We start from the raw sequence: 21,262 nt of genomic DNA on the forward strand, positions 1-21,262 counted from the left end.
ATAGGTAGCCTTAGTATCCAATTTAAATATTAAAATGTCCACCTTGAATTTTTTTTGCAGCATCACTCAAAACTTGTATAAATCAGACCTTTATTCACACATGATTCCATTAAAAAAAAAAGCAGAATCTCCAGCACATTCCCAGCTCTGGAAAGGATGACATTCCAGACATTCCATCAGTTTTGTATAAGAATATATTTAAAAAAAAATAAAGACATATAATGATAGACATTCATGGTCTTCATGAACTATATTCTGATTAGCTAAAATGATAAAATTTATGACACCACTTACTGTCATTACAACTGATCCCATTATTATGTAATGAACCATCTTAAAATTGGCAAATGAACAGTAATTGTGATATCAGTGAAGAGTCAGCCTTCACTATTGTAAACAGGGCTTTTTTCACATGCACTGTAGATGAGGGTCATGAGATACAAGCAAGAATAAAGATCCTCTTTTTCTATAGTAAAAACAAGAAACAACTGCCTCAATCTACGAGTTAGGTCAGTGGAAACTGTTTGAAAGTGATGTTATTTTTAATCTCCATAAAAAGGATTATTTTTTTAGCAAATCCCTGCAGAGAATGAAATTCTAACAAAAGAGAATTGACAATATCATAAACAAATATATAATGGTACTTTGTATTATAATTATCAGATGAGCCTACCCACCCATATTTATTAATCTATATCCCAGCACTCTCCCTACTAACTTAGTGGCTATAATGGATATATGAAGTTGATTGCTTGCAGGGCTGCGTGCATCTGTCTAGGGTGTATTTGAAGTAATTCTGTCCCTCAACTTAATGTGTTATATATTTTACCCTGTAGATCAATAGATGGTAGAGATTGGTGAGCTGCATTATTAATTTTACATTTACTACAGGGATGTATGTTTTATTAAAAGATTTTAAGCAAGTTATTTTCCAGTGCTATTGATTAGTGGCTGTATTTACAGATATATGAGAAAAATATGATGAAAATGTCATTGCATATTGGGAATGACTGTGATAACAGTTACAGCAGATAACAATCTTGGTTGACTTCATAATTAAAACAAAAAAATGTCATAAAAATGACACTATATGCAAATGACTAGTGAAGAAGTAATAAAAATTCTAATGATGTTAAGATGTTAATAGTATTTACATACACAATATATACTGGGTATATATTTAACATTGTAATGATTTTAATTTCTGTAATACAGGTAGTTGTACTGTTTCCATTTCCTCTTAAAGGGATAGTAAACCCCAAAATGTTCTTTTATGATTCAGATAGAACATACAATTTAAACAACTTTCCAATTTACTTTGATTATCACATTTTCTTCATTCTCTTGTTATCCATTGCTGAAGGAACAACATTGCACTACTGGCAGCAAGCTGAACACATCTAGTCAGCCAATCACAAGAGACAAATGTGTGCAGGCACAAATCCCTTTAAATAATAGATATTTTATCACTAGTATTATTTTTAATTTTCATATAACATAGCTTTAGAGTAAAAAAAGTGAGTAAAAACTGCACCGTACCCAAACAATTTCCATATATTTATTTTGAACATTAAAGGGACATGAAAACCCAATCCTTCATGATTCAGATAGAACATGGAATTTCAAACAACTTTCTAATTTACGTCTATTATGAAATTTGCTTCATTCAATTGGTAACTTTTGTTGAATAGCACTATATGGCAGACGTTTTGCAAAAATGTTATCCATTTGCAAGAACACTAGATGGCAGCATTATTTCCTGCCAGACGCCTATCTTGGTACATCTTCAACAAAGAATAACATGAGAAGGAAACTAATTTAATAAAAGAAGTAAATTTGAAACTTTTTTTTTAAATCATATGATCTGTCCAAATCACAAAATAATTGTTTTGGGTTTCATATCCCTTTGTTTTGTTTTGGGCCCTTATGTTAAATGGATGTTTAAATTAAAATAATAAAAAAAAAGTGTTGTGTTTATCTAATGTAAGAGAAAGACATGGAAGTAATTAATCACTTTCATTGAAAAATAAATAAATGTTTGCTACTGATTCTGCCCCCAAACTCTGTTTTCTTTACACACTGTTGCCTTGAACAGTCAATTAGAGGCAGCACAAATAATGTAAGTTGCAGGCTGTCTTGGTCAATTTAGCCTCTGAATGGTTGTACTGAGCAAAGCTGTGTAAAGGATTAAGGAAGTTGCAATGAAATAACATAAACTGTTTTGTATTTGAAGCAAACAATAACTTGCAGAATAGGAAGAAAAAGCATGGAATGGAAATGATATATTAAAAGTAAGTGGACATTTTAATGGCATTTTTTTTTAATCATTAGAGTCTATACTTTTTGCATTATTGCCTCTTGCAAACTACACCCATAAGCATATTAAACACACATCTAATGTCTTTCTCACAATAGGAAATACATTACAGCAAGTGAACAGGTCATAGCTGGTGAGCCAATCAGAATCAGCATATGCATGTAGCAGCCAATCACCAGCCAGTGGTGATTAAGCCAAGTTTATAAACCTTTGTATACTTTGTGGACTTAACAATATAGTTTGAGACAGTGACCCCAATGCAAAATAAAACAAACAAAAAATGCTGTTCCTCCAGGGACATTTAGCAGCCTGCTTGCTAAAAAAAAATAACATTTAAAATAAATATGTAGTGTGTTTCCTGGGTCAGTCTGCACATTCAAGGAGAATGAAGAATAAGGGTAGGGAATATGAAATAAGGATAGAATAAACGTATTAAAATAAATTTCCCTTTATAATGCATAATATACTGCTCACCAAATACACAGTAGTCTCCTTCATATAGATGCAGTTATCTAAACAATGCGTAAAACATATCTGATGTGCTTTAAACGGAATAGAACTAATCTGAACCCCACAGAGACGTCACTGTTTTACAATAATAACCCTCCTAAAATCTGATAACTAAATCATTTTATTTAGAAATATTTTTCCACTTACCCAACTTTAAATGGATAGTTATTCAGCAAGTCATCTTAATACAATAAAAATATAAAATGCCACCAATTGCCAGCTCTTTTATATGTAAATGCAAGTTTTTTAATACCCTGCAAATCTGATCTATAAATGCCCTCTTGTTTTAGGCCAAATAAAATATAATAGCTGTCTTTAAATATCTGAGATTGTATATGAAAATTAAGTTTGCATAGTGTAATATATATAGATAGATAGATAGATAGATAGATAGATATTTTCAGATTTATATGTTTTTGACTCTAATGTATGATGAATATTTATATCAGATTTTGTATATATATATATTTCAAGTTGAACTCTTGAGCAGTAGCTTTAGATTCAGTACATGTCTAGATCACCAAATAATGTGTTTATTCATAGAACCTTCAGTTAACATCTTTATGTGTACTACATATAAGTCCCTACTGCCCTTTAAATGTATAATTAAAATGCATAAACCAGTATGTGTGTATCTAATATTAAATGTTTTAACTCTAATTATATCAACAGCATCTAAGAAACTAGACAGTGCTAATGTGCTAGGATATTTAACAGTGGGTCTTCTACTGTTTCTAATCAGACTACTGAATTGACACAATTCATTTTAAACACAAAACTACTGTTAAAATATTTATGTATTTAGTCTTGGCACCTCATTTTATCAGCAAATAGCCTTTCTCTGGCATCTAATTGGTTTTTCAGCCTCATTCTCAGCAAGTTGATAGTGACAGGTCATTTTTTTTGGAGTATATGGCAAAAATATTCCAATCATTATACTGAATTTGTCAAAATAAACCAATTCATTCTTAGAATACATTTTTTTCTCTTTAATCTGCACAGGATCATGGCATAATCTTGAATGCTTGCCCTCTCTTGTGTGATGAAATGAAGGATTCATGTCCAAAATGTCAAGTTGTGCTTTAGGAATGAGAGAAGACTGTCTTGGTATGTGTCAGAGCTTTTTTCTAACACAGTTGAAGCAAACAACTTGGATTCTTTTTTTTTTGTATTCAACTATGGAGCATTAGCGCCCCCTGCTGCACAAAAATTTAACAATTTCATCCCTGCACTACTTATTCTATCGAAATACATAACTTGATTTTTTGGGGGGACTTAATTAATATGCTTTTTTATACTTCTGTATTTGAAAGAAAAATGAGTAATGATGATTAATTAGAGCAAATGATGTTTATGGTTAGCTTAGTCAAGTAAAATTGAAAATACATTTTCTGTAAGAACAATTTGATAAATTGCAAAACTCAGACAGCTTTTGTTAAATACCAGAGAAATAAAAAGAATTAATTTTGTTTACAGTTTAAACAGCAAGAACAAGTGATTTGCAGTCCATCAGCTAACAATTTGTATTACTTAAATAACGCACATATTTAGAAAACAGCAGTTTAATAGCCTCATACTAAAATACACACAATTATTTAGATAGAAATTAATTTTAATTTACTTACACAAAATCAGCAAGCTGTTGATGACAAATTGCTATATGCATCACTCTACAGCTACATACAATCTGTACTATTTATTATTATATTTATTCAGAATTCCATGAAATCAAGAACAAAACTGTTTCAATGAAATGTGAGCCTCTATTTTACCCTGAATCCATATGAATAATTACTAATAACTAATATAAACAAAAACAAATAGTTAATATTAGTCCCTTGACTACACACTCCTACCTTGCCCGCTGGTGATAAGTAATCCAAGCAGGTAGAAATAAGGGAGTTTCATGATCACAAGGTTAAACTGCTGGACAGTTCCTACAGTAGTTCCAGATAGTTTAAGATGATAAGAAGGTTTGACAGAGTCTTCCCTTCTCCTCTGCTGAATACAAATAAACTGTATAGTGAATGCAGAACACAGAGAGTTTGATACATACAGCCCGCAGCACTAGTCCTAGCAAAAGTGATGAGAACCCAAGCTGACTGCAGCTCTATATCAGCCAGCCACAAGGATGCTAAGGTGTTCATCCGCAAGAAACACGTCACCCCTTTCTGGCTCAAGGATTCGTCCGCGCTTCTTGGTTTAACATTCAGCAGCTGTGGTAACGAATTCCGTATCCCGTTAGATTCTGTATCCCTTTTATTGATGCAGAAGCGGCATTCGGCTACATACTCCTCCTCTATATCTCTCAGACTTTATCTTTTTGTTTAATTAAGGTGGATTAGTATAGTTACCGTTTAATACATACTCTGTACAACAGCAGTCAGATGGATTTGCAGCTCATATAATGTGCAGAGAATAGTTTGTTTCTCAGTAATTACATGACATATAATATTTGTACGTAGGACTGTGAAGGTTTATTAGAAAGGGAGATGCAAAAAATTATTAAAATGAAGTATGTTTATGAACCGTTTCTGTTCTTAGGCAGAAACTTGACAACAATTAGCCTTGTATTTTTGAGATTTTAAGACATTTTTGCTAAAACGCATTCAAGTTAAAACTCAAATCACTTTTCCCACTGTGTTAAATTTTCTTATTAGGGTTAATCGCTTAGACAAATTACCCAGGGCTCACGCACCTCTCCAAATAAGATATGAATGGTGAGCCAATAAGGAGTGGCATACGTCTATATGCTCCAATCACAAATGATTCAGGAGAGTAAATGTGATATGTTTATAGCAGAGGCAGGGTTGGCTCTAATTCTTAAAGTGGTGTGAAACTCAAAACGTTCTTTCTCGATTCACATAGAGCATGCACTTTTAAACAACTTTCCAATTTACTGTATCATTTAATTTGCTTTGTTCTTTTAGTATCCTTTGTTAAAAATAACTAGGCAGGGATAGGAGCAGCAATGCATCAATGGGAGCTAGCTGCGGATTGGTTTGCAGCTAGCTCCTAGTAGGTCACTGCTGCCCCTTCAACAAAGGATATAAAGGGTAAAAAGTAAACTTGATAATGGAAGTAAATGGCAAAGTTTTTTTAAAATTGTATGCTTTTTCTGAATCATGAAGTATATTTTTTGGTTTCATGCCCCTTTAAATTAAGGGGTGCTAAAAATCTTGCACAAAAGTTAATATCCAGGTGGATGGTGACAATGGTGTAATGTTCATTTTCATCTACCTATTCTCATTTTATAAATGCCCATTTTCATAAATATTATTTCTAGCTAAAGCAAAGGACAAATCAAAAAAGGATGTCACGCTGCACTCAGGGGCGTATTTAGGTTTTGTGCTGCCCTAGGCACTCAAAATTCTGCTGCCCCCCCACCCCCCACCCCACCCCAGGTTTAAGGCCTTTTTTAGACATAATAATTTTGGGGCAGGGTGTGAAAATCTAAAAAAATAATGTCTTTTTAAGTAGATGTTTACCAGGGCTTGCATTCGCTCTGGTCACACACACACATACACACACACACATACACACACACACATACACACACACACATACACACACACACATACACACACACATACACACACACACACACATACACACACACACATACACACACACACATACACACACACACATACACACACACACATACACACACACACATACACACACACACACACATACACACACACACATACACACACACACATACACACACACACATACACACACACACACACATACACACACACACATACACACACACACATACACACACACACACACATACACACACACACATACACACACACACATACACACACACACACACATACACACACACACATACACACACACACATACACACACACACACACATACACACACACACATACACACACACACATACACACACACACACACATACACACACATACACACACACACACACATACACACACACACATACACACACACACATACACACACACACATACACACACACACATACACACACACATACACACATACACACACACATACACACACACACATACACACACACATACACACACATACACACACACACATACACACACACACATACACACACACATACACACACACACATACACACACACACATACACACACACACATACACACACACACATACACACACACACATACACACACACACATACACACACACACATACACACACACATACACACACACACACACATACACACACACACATACACACATATATATACATATATATATATATATAGACATTATTTTGCAAGTCAGATGATTAAAGTGTTTATATCAGAAAAAAATATCCTTCACTCTATGATAGTTTGTCAGTAGGTAGTTGTTTAACCTTAAACATCTTCTTTGGTGATTGACAGTTATTTAAGCAAAATATCTGCTTGGATAATTATGTAATGAATATACAAACTGGCCTTTAAAAGTACTTAAAAAATACAACAGTAGTTATGATAGGTTTAGGAATTGTATCCTAGGGGATAAAGTCACATGATACAATCATAATAAAGTATATACTTGTATTATTTCTGAATGTATTACATGCATACAACATATTTTTAGTTGTGTTTTAAGTCACATGGTTGTATAGATTCAGCGATAAATACTTATTCTTTGCCTGTATGACAGATAGACAAACAGTAAATGTACAAGTATTTAGTGACTAATCCGTTTAAGTATTTTAATGCCTAATGAAGATGTATTCAAGGGAGAAAAGCATGTGCTGTTTCACAGTGGTCACGGTGTAGTGCACACTGCACTGTGTAGTCTTTGTGAGTCTCAATCACGTGGTGGAGCCAGTAAGAATACCACATTCCCTCTCAGTCCAGGCTAGGCTGCGCAAGTGAGCTCCGCCTCCACTGTAACCACGTCATGCGCACCCACATACAATCCCATAGGATAGCAATAGCCGGCCCTGGTTGATTTAGCCACCCAGCCCTGAGTTCAGTAGAGGGGCCCTAGGGACTCAAAATTCTGCTGCCCCTTAAAAATCTGCTGCCCTAGGCACCGGCCTCGTTGGCCTATGCCTTAATACGCCCCTGGCTGCACTACAAAATAAGGTTGGGGTGGTGTCACCGTAAATAACGATCACAGGATTAGGGGAGGTAGGGAGGACTGCTTCACTACAGAAAAAAATAATAAAAAAAAAAAAAATATATATATATATATATATATATATATATATATATATACACACATTATCTCACATTTTTGTAAATATTTTATTATATCTTTTCATGTGACAACACTGAAGAAATGACACTTTGCTACAATGTAAAGTAGTGAGTGTAGAGCCTGTATAACAGTGTAAATTTGCTGTCCCCTCAAAATAACTCAACACACAGCCATTAATGTCTAAACAATTGGCAACAAATGTGAGTACACCCCTAAGTGGAAATGTCCAAATTGGGCCCAATTAGCCATTTTCCCTCCCCGGTGTCATGTGACTCATTAGTGTTACAAGCAGGTCTCAGGTGTGAATGGGGAGCAGGTGTGTTAAATTTGGTTTTATCGCTTTCACACTCTCTCATACTGGTCACTGGAAGTTCAACATGGCACCTCATGGCAAAGAACTCTCTGAGGATCTGAAAAAAAAATAATTGTTGCTCTACATAAAGATGGCCTAGGCTATAAGAAGATAGCCAAGACCCTATAACTGAGCTGCAGCACGGTGGGCAAGACTATACAGCGGTTTCACAGGACAGGTTCCACTCAGAACAGGCCTCGTCATGGTTGACCAAAGAAGTTGAGTGCACATGCTCAGAGTCATATCGAGAGGTTGTCTTTGGGAAATAGACGTATGAGTGCTGACAGCATTGCTGCAGAGGTTGAAGGGGTGGGGGGTCAGCCTGTCAGTGCTCAGACCATACGCCACACACTGCATCAAATTGGTCTGCATGGCTTTCGTACCAAAAGGAAGCCTCTTCTAAAGATAATGCACAAGAAAGCCCGCAAACAATTTGCTGAAGACAAACAGACAAAGGACATGGATTACTGGAACCATGTCCTGTGGTCCGATGAGACCAAGATAAACTTATTTGGTTCAGTTGATGTCAAGCGTGTGTGCCGGCAACCCGGGGAGTAGTACAAAGCCAAGTGAGTCTTGCCTACAGTCAAGCATGGTGGTGGGAGTGTCATGGTCTGAACCTGCACGAGTGCTGCCGGCACTGGAGAGCTACAGTTAATTGAGGGAACCATGAATGCCAACCTGTACTGTGACATACTGAAGCATAGCATGATCCCCTCCCTTCAGAGACTGGGCTGCAGGGCATACATGATAACGACCCCAATCACACCTCCAAGATGACCACTACCTTGCTAAAGAAGCTGAGGGTAAAGGTGATGGACTGGCCATGCATGTCTCCAGACCTAAACACTATTAAGTAACTGTGGGGCATCCTCAATTAGAAGGTGGGGGAGCGCAAGTGTCAGGGTTTTTTCCCTGTTGTGTTTGCCATGTGCAGCTGGCAGCCATTTTACTCACCTCTCTTCCTGACTATGGTGCATTGTGGGGGATGCTGCTCATTTCCTGCACTTCCTTTTTGTGGCCAGACTGGTGTGCATCATCCATGTGAGACAGGATACAGTCTCAGAATTGTGATGTCATCACTTATTATTTAAAGGGCCTCTGTTCAGTATGCTTTGCCTTTGCGTTGTCTCAGACCTGTTTGTGAGAGTTCCTGTGTATTTCCTGGCTGCCTGACGTCCTTCCTGGTTCCTGATCCCTGGCTTGTTCCTGACTCTGCTTTTTTCCTTGTTCCTGATTCCGGCTGTTACAGAAGCATTAGTTATTTTGTTGTGAAGAGCTTATTTCCCAGCAGCAATGCCTGAACCAGCAAGCCAGCGCCTAAGAAGGGCTCCAAGAAAACCGTAACAAGTATCATTTCATAAAGAGTTAACTCTTTTTTTTCAGCTTTTAGAAACTATTGTCTAATTACACGTTTGCTGGCCTCAGCTCTAAGTTTAGTGATAACAAATCCCATTGTCTAATCACCTCTGGAGCCAGACTGCTAATTGATAAGATGAACTTGTAAACTTGTTATCTTAAGTACTGTAATCCTATTGTGGCCTGTCAAAGGACAGTGCTCTCTATCTAAATGTGTGATGGGGGATTTTGTGCTTCCCCCCCTCTCCCCCTGGGAGTGCCCTGTGTGCATGTAACCTTAATAAAAAGCAGGCTGGGCATCCCAGTCCTGAGTTCTTGTTTGACCCTCAATCGCAGCGTTGACTCGTTTTGTGGGCAGAAGGGTATCCTAGCTGTACTGCAGCTAAGGGAGATTATTCTATATTTGCGAGACTCATATAGAATACTATGGAAAGCAGCTTCTCCCCTCTTTAGCAATAGGGATCCAGGCTACTAAGCGGTCCATCTCTCAGCGAGACTAAGGGTAACCGTAACATTTGGCGGCAGCGGCGGGATTTTCCTGGATTTCCTAGGAGAGGTACAGAACGGATTTGGTTTTATCGCTTTCACACTCTCTCATACTGGTCACTGGAAGTTCAACATGGCACCTCATGGCAAAGAACTCTCTGAGGATCTGAAAAAAAAATAATTGTTGCTCTACATAAAGATGGCCTAGGCTATAAGAAGATAGCCAAGACCCTATAACTGAGCTGCAGCACGGTGGGCAAGACTATACAGCGGTTTCACAGGACAGGTTCCACTCAGAACAGGCCTCGTCATGGTTGACCAAAGAAGTTGAGTGCACATGCTCAGAGTCATATCGAGAGGTTGTCTTTGGGAAATAGACGTATGAGTGCTGACAGCATTGCTGCAGAGGTTGAAGGGGTGGGGGGTCAGCCTGTCAGTGCTCAGACCATACGCCACACACTGCATCAAATTGGTCTGCATGGCTTTCGTACCAAAAGGAAGCCTCTTCTAAAGATAATGCACAAGAAAGCCCGCAAACAATTTGCTGAAGACAAACAGACAAAGGACATGGATTACTGGAACCATGTCCTGTGGTCCGATGAGACCAAGATAAACTTATTTGGTTCAGTTGATGTCAAGCGTGTGTGCCGGCAACCCGGGGAGTAGTACAAAGCCAAGTGAGTCTTGCCTACAGTCAAGCATGGTGGTGGGAGTGTCATGGTCTGAACCTGCACGAGTGCTGCCGGCACTGGAGAGCTACAGTTAATTGAGGGAACCATGAATGCCAACCTGTACTGTGACATACTGAAGCATAGCATGATCCCCTCCCTTCAGAGACTGGGCTGCAGGGCATACATGATAACGACCCCAATCACACCTCCAAGATGACCACTACCTTGCTAAAGAAGCTGAGGGTAAAGGTGATGGACTGGCCATGCATGTCTCCAGACCTAAACACTATTAAGTAACTGTGGGGCATCCTCAATTAGAAGGTGGGGGAGCGCAAGTGTCAGGGTTTTTTCCCTGTTGTGTTTGCCATGTGCAGCTGGCAGCCATTTTACTCACCTCTCTTCCTGACTATGGTGCATTGTGGGGGATGCTGCTCATTTCCTGCACTTCCTTTTTGTGGCCAGACTGGTGTGCATCATCCATGTGAGACAGGATACAGTCTCAGAATTGTGATGTCATCACTTATTATTTAAAGGGCCTCTGTTCAGTATGCTTTGCCTTTGCGTTGTCTCAGACCTGTTTGTGAGAGTTCCTGTGTATTTCCTGGCTGCCTGACGTCCTTCCTGGTTCCTGATCCCTGGCTTGTTCCTGACTCTGCTTTTTTCCTTGTTCCTGATTCCGGCTGTTACAGAAGCATTAGTTATTTTGTTGTGAAGAGCTTATTTCCCAGCAGCAATGCCTGAACCAGCAAGCCAGCGCCTAAGAAGGGCTCCAAGAAAACCGTAACAAGTATCATTTCATAAAGAGTTAACTCTTTTTTTTCAGCTTTTAGAAACTATTGTCTAATTACACGTTTGCTGGCCTCAGCTCTAAGTTTAGTGATAACAAATCCCATTGTCTAATCACCTCTGGAGCCAGACTGCTAATTGATAAGATGAACTTGTAAACTTGTTATCTTAAGTACTGTAATCCTATTGTGGCCTGTCAAAGGACAGTGCTCTCTATCTAAATGTGTGATGGGGGATTTTGTGCTTCCCCCCCTCTCCCCCTGGGAGTGCCCTGTGTGCATGTAACCTTAATAAAAAGCAGGCTGGGCATCCCAGTCCTGAGTTCTTGTTTGACCCTCAATCGCAGCGTTGACTCGTTTTGTGGGCAGAAGGGTATCCTAGCTGTACTGCAGCTAAGGGAGATTATTCTATATTTGCGAGACTCATATAGAATACTATGGAAAGCAGCTTCTCCCCTCTTTAGCAATAGGGATCCAGGCTACTAAGCGGTCCATCTCTCAGCGAGACTAAGGGTAACCGTAACATTTGGCGGCAGCGGCGGGATTTTCCTGGATTTCCTAGGAGAGGTACAGAACGGATGGAGAGCGCTTACGAAAAATTGAAGCGTACAACCCTAAAGGATTTACTTGAAAGCAGAGGGGGGTACGCCAGCAACTGGCCGAGGAGAGAGCTGATCGCAGAATTGACCGAACTGGATCAGAGCTTCACAATGGCGGAAACACCGACCACGATTAGTGACGAAAAAACCAGGATTGTTCGGGAAAGGCTCTCATTATACGGGCCGAACCCCTCCATGGAATTGGTACAGCAGTTGATGGCGGAGGCGGACGAGGATATACGAGAGACTCGAGCCCACGAACTCAACCTAGCGAACGCACACCGCAATGCTGAAGCCCCGCAGGTAATCATCCCTGTCGAGAATGCTGGGAGGCCCAAGATACCCTATGCGGCATTTCGACCCTTCCTAGAGAGCGAGACAGGGATTGATGAATATTTGGCGGACTTCGAAAGGCAATGTGCCCTGCACCAGATTCCCAACAGAGAGTGGCCCACGATATTGTCTGGGAAACTATCCGGGCGAGCCCTGGAAGCCTTTCGTACTCTGGGTGCTGAGGAAGTGACACAGTATGAGCTAGTTAAGGAGACACTGTTGCGACGGTACGCTGTAACTCCGGACACGTATCGCCGACAGTTTCGGGGCACGGAAAAGAAGCCTAACGATACCCATATGGAATGGGCGCACCGAATGCGGAGAGCGGCAAATCACTGGCTGAGCGGAAGTAAAGCAGTGACTGGGGAGGAAATTTTACAATTGTTTCTCTTGGAACATTTTTATAATGGCATGGAACAGCAAGGGAAGGAATGGCTGCGAGACAGGCGGCCTTCTACCTTAGAAGAAGCAGCCAAATTGGCCGATGAACATTATGACTCCCGTCTTCACGAACCCATGAACTACCGAGCTCCAGCACGGGTCGAACCCAGAGAGGTTTACCGTGCACCCCCTTGTGCTGAATTCCGAGCCCCGGTGCCCACAGGGCCCGTCCGACACTCAGGACCACCCAATAACAGCTCTGAGCGTCCCAGACCGACTTGCCACCGATGCAAGCAACCAGGGCATTTCATGGCTAGCTGCCCCCTTAATACGCACCAGACACCCAGGAATTACAATTACCCCTCTGGGTCCTATCGTCCGGCCCGGGCCCTCTGTGTTAACCAAGAGGCCCCTATGGAGGGATATGTGGGGCCACTTCACGAGGCAGACCCTGTATATGCTGCCTCAGATAACCGCCAGCACCATCGGCAGAGGGTATGGCTCGAGGGGCGATCTACCGAGGGATTGCGAGACACAGGGGCTACTATCACGCTGGTACAGAGTCATTTGGTGCCAGAGCACAAGCGATCCGGACAGACTGTGGCCGTTAGAGTGGCGGGGGGGTATGTGTACAAAATTCCAACAGCTAAAGTGCATCTTGATTGGGGAGCGGGAAAGGGGGCTGTGAACGTGGGCCTAATGGATAATTTACCTGCCGAAGTACTACTGGGCAACGATTTGGGCCCCATGACTTCTGCCTATGCTCCAGTATGCAACAACGAGGCGGACCCAGTGACTACACGGGCCCAAGCCCGGACGGAGCGAGAGCTCTCACCAGTGCGGGAGACACAGGTAAGACCTACCCCGACCTTGCCTGACAGGTTAGGCCCCATACCCTGGGACACCCCAGATGCTTTCGAGGCAGAGTCTAAGACTGACCGACCTTACAAAAGTACCGGGAACGAGCAGAGACCGGAGGGGGCGGGGCAGATAACGAAACATTCTTATGGGAAAAAGGGAAACTATTCCGCTGGACAGAGAAAAGGGGACAGCGTAGGCGACAGCTGGTAGTGCCCCACAAATACTGTCAAGAAATCCTCAAAATAGGCCACGACATCCCCTTAGCAGGCCACCTAGCCGTTACCCGTACCCTACACCGCATTACTCACACGTTCTTTTGGCCAGGGGTGCACGCTGACGTTAGAACTTACTGTAACACCTGCGATGTGTGTCAACGAGTAGGAAGGCGAGGCGATCACCCTAAAGCCCAGCTAGTAAATATGCCCATTGTAGAGGAACCCTTCAGCCGGGTTGCTATTGACCTAGTGGGACCACTGGCTACCCCTAGTCCCTCCGGTAAGCGATACATTCTTACCGTAGTGGACTACGCTACCAGGTACCCAGAGGCTGTCGCCCTATCCAACATACAAGCGGATACGGTAGCGAATGCACTAGTACAGGTGTTCTCCCGGGTAGGATTTCCAAAAGAAATCCTATCCGACCGAGGCACCCAATTTACGGCTGAATTGACCCAACAACTCTGGCAGGTTTGCAAAATTAAGTCCCTCCTGAGCTCCCCATACCACCCCCAGACGAACGGGCTGTGTGAGAGGTTCAATGGGACCCTCAAGCAAATGCTCAAGACGTTCACTCAGGAATACCGAGACTGGGAACGCTTCCTGCCGCACCTCCTATTTGCTTATCGGGAGGTGCCCCAGGAAACGACAGGGTTCTCTCCCTTCGAGTTGCTCTACGGAAGAAAGGTACGGGGACCCCTAAACCTGATCCGGGAGCACTGGGAGGGAGAGATGGAGGCTGACGGTGTCCCCATTGTGCCATACGTGCTGGAACTCAGGGACCGAATGGAGCAATTAGCCAAATCCGTGCGGGCTAATCTCCAGTTGGCCCAGAGAAGACAGAAAGTATGGTATGATCGGGGGGCCCGAAAGAGAATCTTCACCATAGGACAAAAGGTGTTAGTACTTAAGCCGGTGAAGACAGACAAATTGCAGGCGTCCTGGCAGGGTCCCTACCAGATCGTAGAGAAAAGGGGAGACACCACTTATGTGATAGCTAGCTGCCACGACAACAATCTTAGAAAGACATTCCATGTAAACATGCTCAAGGAATATTTTGAGCGACCAGAGAACGTGACGGCCGTATGTTGTTCCTCTCAGGAAGACCCCGACAGTTTACCCATTCCAGACCTATTAGAAAAGAGCCTCCCCACAGGTATAGTGGCGCAGGTTCAGATAGGGGACCGACTTAGCCCCACTGAAAGGGAGCAGCTCAACCAACTCCTCCAGTCCAAACACCTCACCTTCTCCCCGAAGCCAGGGTACACTACTTTAACCACCCACCAGGTAGATACTCCGGGACAAGCTCCCTTGCGCCAGGCTCCGTACCGAATCCCCGAAGCAGTTAGGACAGGAATGAAGAAGGAGATCGATGAGATGCTCCAGCTCAGGGTAATTGAGCCCTCTGATAGTCCCTGGGCCTCCCCAGTTGTCTTGGTGCCCAAGAAAGATGGGACCACCCGGTTCTGCGTAGACTATCGGAGGCTCAATGAAAATACCGTGACGGACGCTTACCCTATGCCCAGGGTAGACGAGCTACTCGATCGTATAGCCAGGGGAAATTACCTGACCACTATTGACCTCTGCAAAGGTTACTGGCAGATTCCCCTGGCCCCGGAGGCTATCCCCAAGTCGGCATTCGTCACCCCATTCGGCTTATATCAGTTTAGGGTAATGCCGTTTGGGATGAAGAATGCCCCAGCTACATTCCAGCGCTTGGTGGATAGGCTCCTGGATGGCTTCCAGAGTTTTGCTTGCGCCTACCTGGACGACATAGCGATCCACAGTGAGTCCTGGGAGGACCACTTAGCTCATGTGGGAATGGTTCTGGATCAGATCCGGGCTGCTGGCCTGACTCTGAAGCCAGAAAAATGCCACTTTGGGATGGCCGAGGTACAGTACCTGGGTCACCGGGTGGGGTGTGGAAAGCAGCGACCAGAGCCGGCCAAAATAGAAGCTGTCGCCAATTGGCCCACCCCATCACTAAGACTCAGGTCCTAGCCTTCCTGGGCACGGCAGGGTACTATAGACGGTTCGTACCAGACTACAGCACACTTGCCAAACCCCTGACTGACTTGACCAAGAAGAACTTACCTCGACAGGTCCTGTGGTCTCCCCACTGTGAAACGGCTTTCCAGGCTCTCAAAAATGCTCTAATTAACGCTCCTGTCTTGGCGGCCCCAGCCCTTAACAAACGTTTTATCGTTCATACAGATGCTTCCATGTTCGGGCTGGGAGCCGTCCTCAGCCAAGTAGGCGAAGATGGAGGGGAGCATCCAGTTGCCTACATCAGCCGGAAGCTCCTGCCCCGCGAAGTCAGCTATGCAGCGGTCGAAAAGGAGTGTTTGGCTTTGGTGTGGGCATTAAAGAAATTGACTCCCTATTTATATGGTCAGGAGTTCACTCTGGTCACCGACCATAACCCGTTGGTGTGGCTGAACCGGGTCTCTGGAGATAACGGCAGGCTATTACGTTGGAGCTTATCGTTGCAACCCTTCAATTTCACCATTACTTACAGACCTGGGAAACAGAATGGCAACGCCGACAGGTTGTCCAGACAAACCGACCTCAGCCCCGCATAACCAGCGGTCTGGACAGCCTTAGTCTGCCCCGAAAAGGGGTCAGACCGTGTCTGCCAGAGTGTTCCACAGAAAGGGAGCACTGTTACAGAAGCATTAGTTATTTTGTTGTGAAGAGCTTATTTCCCAGCAGCAATGCCTGAACCAGCAAGCCAGCGCCTAAGAAGGGCTCCAAGAAAACCGTAACAAGTATCATTTCATAAAGAGTTAACTCTTTTTTTTCAGCTTTTAGAAACTATTGTCTAATTACACGTTTGCTGGCCTCAGCTCTAAGTTTAGTGATAACAAATCCCATTGTCTAATCACCTCTGGAGCCAGACTGCTAATTGATAAGATGAACTTGTAAACTTGTTATCTTAAGTACTGTAATCCTATTGTGGCCTGTCAAAGGACAGTGCTCTCTATCTAAATGTGTGATGGGGGATTTTGTGCTTCCCCCCCTCTCCCCCTGGGAGTGCCCTGTGTGCATGTAACCTTAATAAAAAGCAGGCTGGGCATCCCAGTCCTGAGTTCTTGTTTGACCCTCAATCGCAGCGTTGACTCGTTTTGTGGGCAGAAGGGTATCCTAGCTGTACTGCAGCTAAGGGAGATTATTCTATATTTGCAAGACTCATATAGAATACTATGGAAAGCAGCTTCTCCCCTCTTTAGCAATAGGGATCCAGGCTACTAAGCGGTCCATCTCTCAGCGAGACTAAGGGTAACCGTAACACCGGCTCGTTTGACTATTCGCTTTGGCTCCTGACTCGGCTCGTCTGACTACCAGCTCTGGTTTTGACTCCTGGCTTGTTATTTGACTTGTGGACTTTTTATTATTTTTTGCTATTAATAAAGGTGTGATTATTTTTGCACTTCTCATCTCAGTCTGATTCCTGGCACCCTGACAGCAAGGTCTCTAACATCCACCAGCTCAGTGATGTTGTCATGGAGGAGTGGAAGAGGACTCCAGTGGCAACCTGTGAAGCTCTGGTGAACTCCATGCCCAAGAATCACATTGTTTACTTTGGCCGGTATATAGACGATCTGCTGCTGGTGTGGAATGGAGATGAAGACAGTGTTGTCAATTTTGTCAAATATTTGAATCACATTGTTTACTTTGGCCGGTATATAGACGATCTGCTGCTGGTGTGGAATGGAGATGAAGACAGTGTTGTCAAATTTGTCAAATATTTGCATGACAATGAAGCACATCTCAAATTCACTTTTGAGCAACAAAAATCACAAATTATATTTTTAGACATTGAACTTAGGGCAAATATATCAACATGCACTATTGACACCTGTCTTTATAGGAAACCAACGGGTGGCAATACAATTTTAAATTATAAATCGTGCCACCCAGGACACGTCTTGAAAGCCATACCAAAAGGCCAATACATACGGACTAAAAGACTCTGTTCCAATGATGCAACATATAAGGAACAAATTGATATTTTGGACAAAAGACTGTCTGAGCATGGCTATCCAACTAATTTACTAAAAACTACTAGAGAAGAAGTCACTCTAAGACCACGTGATACTCTTTTGGAGTACAAACGTGTCGATTTGGACCGCTCCAAAACAAAGACTAGTGGGAACAAGCTAATTTTTAGCACTCCATATAGTCAGGAATTTCACAAAAACTGTAATGTTGTAAAATAATGTTTACCCATCCTTGCCACTGACCCCAGTTTGGAGAAAGTGGCAAATAATGGATGTAAATTTGTGGCTAGAAAAGCTAAGACCATAGGAAATATGGTGGCCCCTTCTCAATTACCTGAACGCAATGTGCGTACATGGAAACCTAAAAGGCTAGGCTTTTATAGATGCAAGTCTAGAATTTGCAAAACTTGTAACTATGTCACAGAGGGTGAACTGTTCAAATCCTCTGTCTCTAACAGTACCTATCAAATCAGATATAATTTGAATTGTAACTCTACACACGTAATATATCTTTTGACCTGTAGGGGGTGCCAAATCCAATATGTAGGAAAAACTAAAAGGATGCTCAGGGACAGAGCACTCGAGCATATTAGGGATATTGATGACCCCGAGGTGTTTACACCAGTGTCAAAACATTTTAAAAACATGCATGATGCAGATTCATCATTGGCATCCTTTCAGGCACTTGATTATGTCCCCAAACACAAGAGAGGTGGAGATAGAGAGTACAAACTTAGTTACAAAGAGGCACAGTGGATGTTTACACTAAATACTAGACATCCTCTTGGAATAAACATGGAGTCAGATGTCAATCTATTTATTTAACTACCTTTAGTATAAACATTTTGTTGTACTGAATTTGTAATGTCCTGTTTTAATCCCCCACTATATATCCCTTGCATATTACTATAGAATTTTTGAATACTCAGTATATATTATTCATATGTAATCAAATGTAAATGTATAGCCACTACTTACTAATGAATTGTGAATCAGCTTTACTATACAGGCAGGAAAGTGTTAATTATCACATGTGTGTTCAATTTAATTGTTTAAGTGTATCCCTTAAATTTGGGCATCCGGGTAAGTGCAGATCATAGCAGTGAACAAGTGTGGAGATCCCACACGAAACATGTCTGCTGTTTCCTGCACTACCGGATACTCTTTCCTGCTGATGTGAGCATTTTTGCTCCCCTATGGTTTTATCCTGCATTCACCACCAATAAAGAAAATGTTTTTTACCTATACAAGGACTCTTCATTTCCTGTGAGTAGGAGTTGCTGTGGAATTTGCATATACTGGAACTCTGTTTGCGTTCTAACGGGGATGCTTTTCCAGCTGCACCCTCCAACAGGAACAGGCTCCTTTGACGTGTGCACGCTGAAGAAAACGCTGCCGGATATACACGTGGTTTACATTTTTTCAGTATCTGCATTGTTGTATTACATCCGAGGGCCATTTTATATTTGTCATATACCCTTTTACCTATGTAAAAAATGCAGAAATCTAAAGCGGTCACCCTCTATTGTGCATGCTAAACTAAAGTGCAAAGTACAGCTATCAAAACGTCATTAACGTCACTGATCCGTGTGTCACCTCTTCTGTTCCAGATGCAACAATATCTTTGGCTCAAGATGGTGCACAGTATGAGTAAGAGTAGGAGCTTCACCAACCGACACTTATCATGGGTTAAATAATAAACCCATATTCCACCTTAAATATACAAATGATATACAGCTTGTGTAAGAGATAGCAAGGCTTATGAAGTTTTACTTTGGTTCACCAGAAGGTGATAGAGAGTGAGGGAGAGAGATATAGAGGGTTACATAATCTGATCGGGAAGCCGCTTTTCTACTGCACTCTCAGTTACTGCATGGCATCTGCTAAATGTTCTGAAGAGGAGGACAAGGACAATCTACAAAACACTACAGTACCGTACTCCTCAGAATAAAACAAGAGCAATCAATACAACATCATATTTGATCAGTGCATTTTACTTTGAGTTGTAGCATAAAATAAATATTTCAGATGCAATAAACACCTTGTAAGAACAAGATATTTCTGTTTCCTTGCTATACAATAACATACACTATATGGCCAAAAGTATGTGGACACCCTTACTAAATATTGAGTTCAAGTGTTTCAGCCACATGCATTGCTTAAAGGTGCATACATTCTAGCACTTAGCCATAAAATCTCCATAGACAAACGTTGGCAGTACAATGAATCGTACTGAAAAACTCAGTAACTTTAAACAAGTCACTTTCATAGGATGCTACCTTTGCCACAAGCCAGTTTGTGAAATGTCTGCCCTACTAGATTATTGTAAATTGGAATCATCTAGGAGCAACAACGATACAGCCACATAGTGGTAGACCATGCAAAGTCATAGAGCAGAGCCGGCAAGTGCAGAAGCAAATGGCACCTAAAAGCAATCTGTTGCATCACTCACTACACAAGCCTCACATCGTAATGCACTATGCCAGATGTCTGTTGGGGCTGTGTAAATTATGCTTCACTATCTGGAAGTCTGATGGAAGAATCTGGGTTTGGCAGTTGCCAGTTGCCAGGAGAACATACTGTTAAGTTTGGTGGAGAAGGGATCATGGTTTGGGGCTGATTTCAGGGTTTGTGCTAGACCCTTCCAGTGAAAGGTACATTTTATGATACAGGATACAAAGATAATTGGGTGCTTGCAACTCTGTGGCAACAGTTTTGGAAGGCCCTTTCCTGTTCCAGTCTCACTGTGTGCCTGTTAAAGATCCATGAAGACATGGTGGCCTACACAGAGCCCTGGCCTCAACCCCATTGATCACCTTTAGAAAGCTGACTGCGAACCAGACCTTCTCATCCAACACCTGTGCCTGACCTCAAAAAGGCTTTTTAGTTTGAATTGGGGCAAATTCCCACATATACACTCCAAAAGCTTGTGGAAAGCCTTCCCAGAAATTTGCAGCTGTTAAAGCCGCAAAGAGGTGCCCCAGTACAAATAAAGATATAGACATAAGGAGATGATAGACAGACAGACAGACATATAGATAGATAGGTAGATAGATAGATGATAGATAAATTTAGCTATGATTTTAAAATAAATTTTATGATTGGTTCTTTTTGCCAATAATTTTCTTATGCTTCTGTTAAACTACAATAAT

General features: G+C 42.0%; 1 protein-coding gene across 1 annotated transcript in view; it reads right to left on the reverse strand.

Annotated features, from left to right (window-relative positions):
* The window catches only part of NCAM2 (neural cell adhesion molecule 2), a 609,436-nt gene extending 604,601 nt beyond the window's left edge, over nucleotides 1–4,835 (reverse strand). The window contains 1 exon segment of the mRNA XM_053706007.1: nucleotides 4,684–4,835. Coding sequence (XP_053561982.1) covers nucleotides 4,684–4,735 — 52 coding nt within the window. The 5' untranslated portion in view covers nucleotides 4,736–4,835.
* Nucleotides 4,836–21,262: the final 16,427 nt, after the last annotated feature.

The sequence above is a fragment of the Bombina bombina genome, chromosome 3, assembly GCF_027579735.1.
Source record: "Bombina bombina isolate aBomBom1 chromosome 3, aBomBom1.pri, whole genome shotgun sequence".
In the NCBI taxonomy this organism is placed as follows: Eukaryota; Metazoa; Chordata; class Amphibia; order Anura; family Bombinatoridae; genus Bombina; species Bombina bombina.